General features: G+C 40.5%; 1 protein-coding gene across 1 annotated transcript; it reads right to left on the bottom strand.

Moving 5' to 3' along the window:
- Positions 1 to 2,837: 2,837 nt before the first annotated feature.
- On the bottom strand, positions 2,838 to 3,785 carry LOC102410155 (olfactory receptor 5B12-like). The gene has a single exon (XM_025265832.2). It carries the CDS (start codon positions 3,780 to 3,782, stop codon positions 2,838 to 2,840), a length of 945 nt encoding a protein of 314 aa, XP_025121617.1. The 5' UTR covers positions 3,783 to 3,785.
- Between the last annotated feature and the right edge of the window lie 241 nt (positions 3,786 to 4,026).

Raw genomic sequence — 4,026 nt, 5'->3', positions numbered from 1 at the left:
GAACCTTAGGATACGTCAGTTGAGAATATACAGTCCTAGGAACTGAGATAAAAAAGAATAAAAATAAAGTCTCAGAGAACAGTGGGATACTCCAAAAGAAGCAACATATTCATAATGCAATTCCCAAAAGGAGAGAGAGAAAGGGACAGGAAATCTTTGAAGAAATAATAGCAAAAACATGCCAAATCTGACACAAAGAATGGACATATATATAAATTAAAATTGTTAACATTTTGAGACTCAAAATATTAATGCCTTTGGACAGTAACAATTCATAGCATTTATATGCAAAGAAGTTATTAATACTATTGTAATTCTTGGTGCTCAAAATTTTTAAATTCAATATTATACTTTTATTTAAGTAAATTAAACTTGCCTTTATGATCCTTTTCTTTTTCCTATATTTCTGTACATTTTCTCTATTTAAAATGTCATATAAACATTATTTTTAGGTATGACTCATATGAAAATTTATTTAGGAAAATAAATGCCTGTATAAAGACATGCAGTTTTATTAAAAATAGGAATAAACAAAGACTCAACAATTTATACTCAAAACGCATTGGAAGCACTTTCATAAATGTAATTTTTAAAAAAAAATAGGAACCTATTGCTTTTTCAATGTAAAAAAGATCAACTGAAATACAATTTTTAAAAAGCCAAACATATATATCTTATTTACATTAAGTCAAATATTTATACCAAGAATGTGTTCCAAGACACCAAAATAATTGTTTTAAATTCTATTATAATAATAGACCCATCTCAGTTCAGTTCAGTTCAGTTGCTCAGTTGTGTCCGACTCTTTGCGACCCCATGAATCGCAGCATGCCAGGCCTCCCTATCCATCACCAACTCCCAGAGTTCATTCAAACTCACATCCATTGAGTCGGTAATGCCATCCAGCCATCTCATCCTCTGTCGTCCCCTTCTCCTCCTGCCCCCAATCCCTCCCAGCATCAGAGTCTTTTCCAATGAGTCAACTCTTCGCATGAGGTGGCCAAAGTACTGGAGTTTCAGCTTCAGCATCATTCCTTCCAAAGAACACCCAGGACTGATCTCCTTCAGAATGGACTGGTTAGATCTCCTTGCAGTCCAGGAAACTATCAAGAGTCTTCTCCAACACCACAGTTCAAAAGCATCAATTCTTCGGTTCTCAGCTTTCTTCACAGTCCAACTCTCACATCCATACATGATTACTGGAATAACCATAGCCTTGACTAGATGGACCTTTGTTGGCAAAGTAATGTCTCTGCTTTTCAATATACTATCTAGGTTGGCCATAACTTTCCTTCCAAGGAGTAAACATCTTTTAATTTCATGGCCACAATCACCATCTGCAGTGATTTTGGAGCCCCCCAAAATAAAATCTGACACAGTTTCCACTGTTTCCCCTTCTATTTCCCATGAAGTGATGGGACCAGATGCCATGATCTTTATTTTCTGAATGTTGAGCTTTAAGCCAATTTTTTCACTCTCCTCTTTCACTTTCATCAAGAGGCTTTTGAGTTCCTCTTCACTTTCTGCCATAAGGGTGGTGTCATCTGCATATCTGAGGTTATTGATATTTCTCCCGGCAATCTTGATTCCAGCTTGTGCTTCCTCTAGCCCAGCATTTCTCATGATGTACTCTGCATAGAAGTTAAATAAGCAGGGTGACAATATACAGCCTTGATGTACTCCTTTTCCTATTTGGAACCAGTCTGTTGTTCCATGTCCAGTTCTAACTGTTGCTTCCTGACCTGCATACAAATTTCTCAAGAGGCAGATCAGGTGGTCTGGTATTCCCATCTCTTTCAGAATTTTCCACAGTTTATTGTGATCCAATTTTTAAAAAGCCAAACATATATATCTTATTTACATTAAGTCAAATATTTATACTAAGAATGTGTTCCAAGACACCAAAATAATTGTTTTAAATTCTATTATAATAATAGACCCATCTCAGTTCAGTTCAGTTCAGTTCAATTCACACAGTCAAAGGCTTGGCATAGTCAATAAAGCAGAAGTAGATGTTTTTCTGGAACTCTCTTGCTTTTTCCATGATCCAGCGTATGTTGGCAATTTGATCTCTGGTTCCTCTGCCTTTTCTAAAACCAGCTTGAACATCTGGAAGTTCATGATTCACATATTGCTGAAGCCTGGCTTGGAGAATTTTGAGCATTACTTTATGTCTTAACTAATTTCTCTTCTGTAGATGTGTGGGTTTCATGAGTTTCTCATGAGTGATGTACATGTGTGCATATGCTAATACATACATGTAAATGTATATGTTCATGTGAGAGTGTGGGTGAGTAGGCTTACTAGGTAGAATTTTTAAAATAAAAATCCCATGTTCCTGGTAACCTATTCTTCCTTGTTATCATATTTTTGGAGATTTTAATTTGTGAACTTAATCAACAGCTGGAGAAATTGCCATAAGAATTTAGAAATGTGTCAGGTAGACAGGAAAATATTTTCCCCAGATAGTTGGAGGTGGATAAAGTTGCCTCCACTTTGGGAGGCAATGGCAATGGCAGTGGCAGTGGGAGAAAGCAATGGCACCCCACTCCAGTACTCTTGCCTGGAAAATCCCATGGATGGCGGAGCCTGGTAGGCTGCAGTCCATGGGGTCGATAAGAGTCGGACATGACTGAGCGGCTTCACTTTCACTTTTCATTTTCATGCATTGGAGAAGGAAATGGCAACCCACTCCAGTGTTCTTGCCTGGAGAATCCCAGGGGCGGGGGAGCCTGGTGGGCTTCGGTCTATGGGGTCGCACAGAGTTGGACATGACTGAAGCAACTTAGCAGCAGCAGCAGCAGCAGCAAAGTTGCCTTATTATAGGTTTAATGTAACTAAAATACAAATCCTATAGAAGACTTTGCCTTCCGCACAGCCGTCTTAAAGGCACTCTTGACATCCTTGTTCCTCAGGCTGTAGACCAGTGGATTCAGCATGGGGATGACCATAGCATAGAATACGGACGCCATTCTGTCTGCGCTCATGGAGTGGCTGGAGCTGGGCTGTAAGTACATGAAGATGCCTGTCCCATAGAAGATGGAGACAGCAGTGAGGTGTGAAGCACAGGTGGAAAAGGCCTTCTGGCGTCCTTCAGAAGAATGCATCCTCAGAATGGTGATAAATATAAACAGGTAGGAGATGAAGATGACCAGAATAGAAAAGAAGTCATTGAAACCCACCACAAAGAAAATAACCATCTCACTGACGTAGTTGTCTGAGCATGAGAGAGCCAGCAGAGGAGGAGCGTCACAAAAGAAGTGATTGACCACGTTGGACCTACAGAAGGAGAGCCTGAAAATGTTCCCAGTGTGGACGGAGGCATTCAGGAAGCCACAGAAGTAGCAGCCTATGAGCAGACGTGTGCAAGCTTTGGTCGTCATGGCCGTGGTGTAGTGCAGGGGTTTGCACACGGCGGCATAGCGGTCATAAGCCATTGAAGCCAAGAGGAAACTTTCTACGGTGATAAAGGCTACGAAGAAGAAGAACTGGGTGACACAAGCCTCGTAGGAAATGGTTTTGTCTCCTGTGAGGAATCCAGCCATCACTTTGGGAGTGACAGCTGAGGAATAACCCAAGTCCACCAGCGAGAGTTGGCTGAGAAAGAAGTACATGGGCGTGTGGAGACGAGAGTCCAGCAGGATCAGCTTGGTCATCCCCAGGTTCCCAACCAGGGTGAGGAAGTAGATGAGAGAGAAAGTGATGAAGAGCAGGATCTGCACTTCTGGGTCATCAGATAACCCTACAAGGAGGAACTCAGTCACCTCTGTAGTGTTTTCCATGGAGATCAACTGGGAATTGTGTGGCTGCTCTGTAGCAATGGGAAAATAGAATCAGGATGATAAATAGAGGAAAGACTCTACTGAAACCAGTTAACATGTTTACTCTGTGCCTTATTTCAATATTGCAATAACTTGTTCCCAGGAGTTTTTAGACTTAAAGCATGGCCATGACAACCAAATGCAATTTTGAATTATTAATAAACCATAGACTAGTCCAGGTAAAAGGACTTGGAGATAACACATC

Source organism: Bubalus bubalis, chromosome 16, assembly GCF_019923935.1.
Source record: "Bubalus bubalis isolate 160015118507 breed Murrah chromosome 16, NDDB_SH_1, whole genome shotgun sequence".
In the NCBI taxonomy this organism is placed as follows: Eukaryota; Metazoa; Chordata; class Mammalia; order Artiodactyla; family Bovidae; genus Bubalus; species Bubalus bubalis.
Note: the sequence above shows the minus strand (reverse complement) of the source record. Positions and strands in the feature narration are given on the sequence as shown.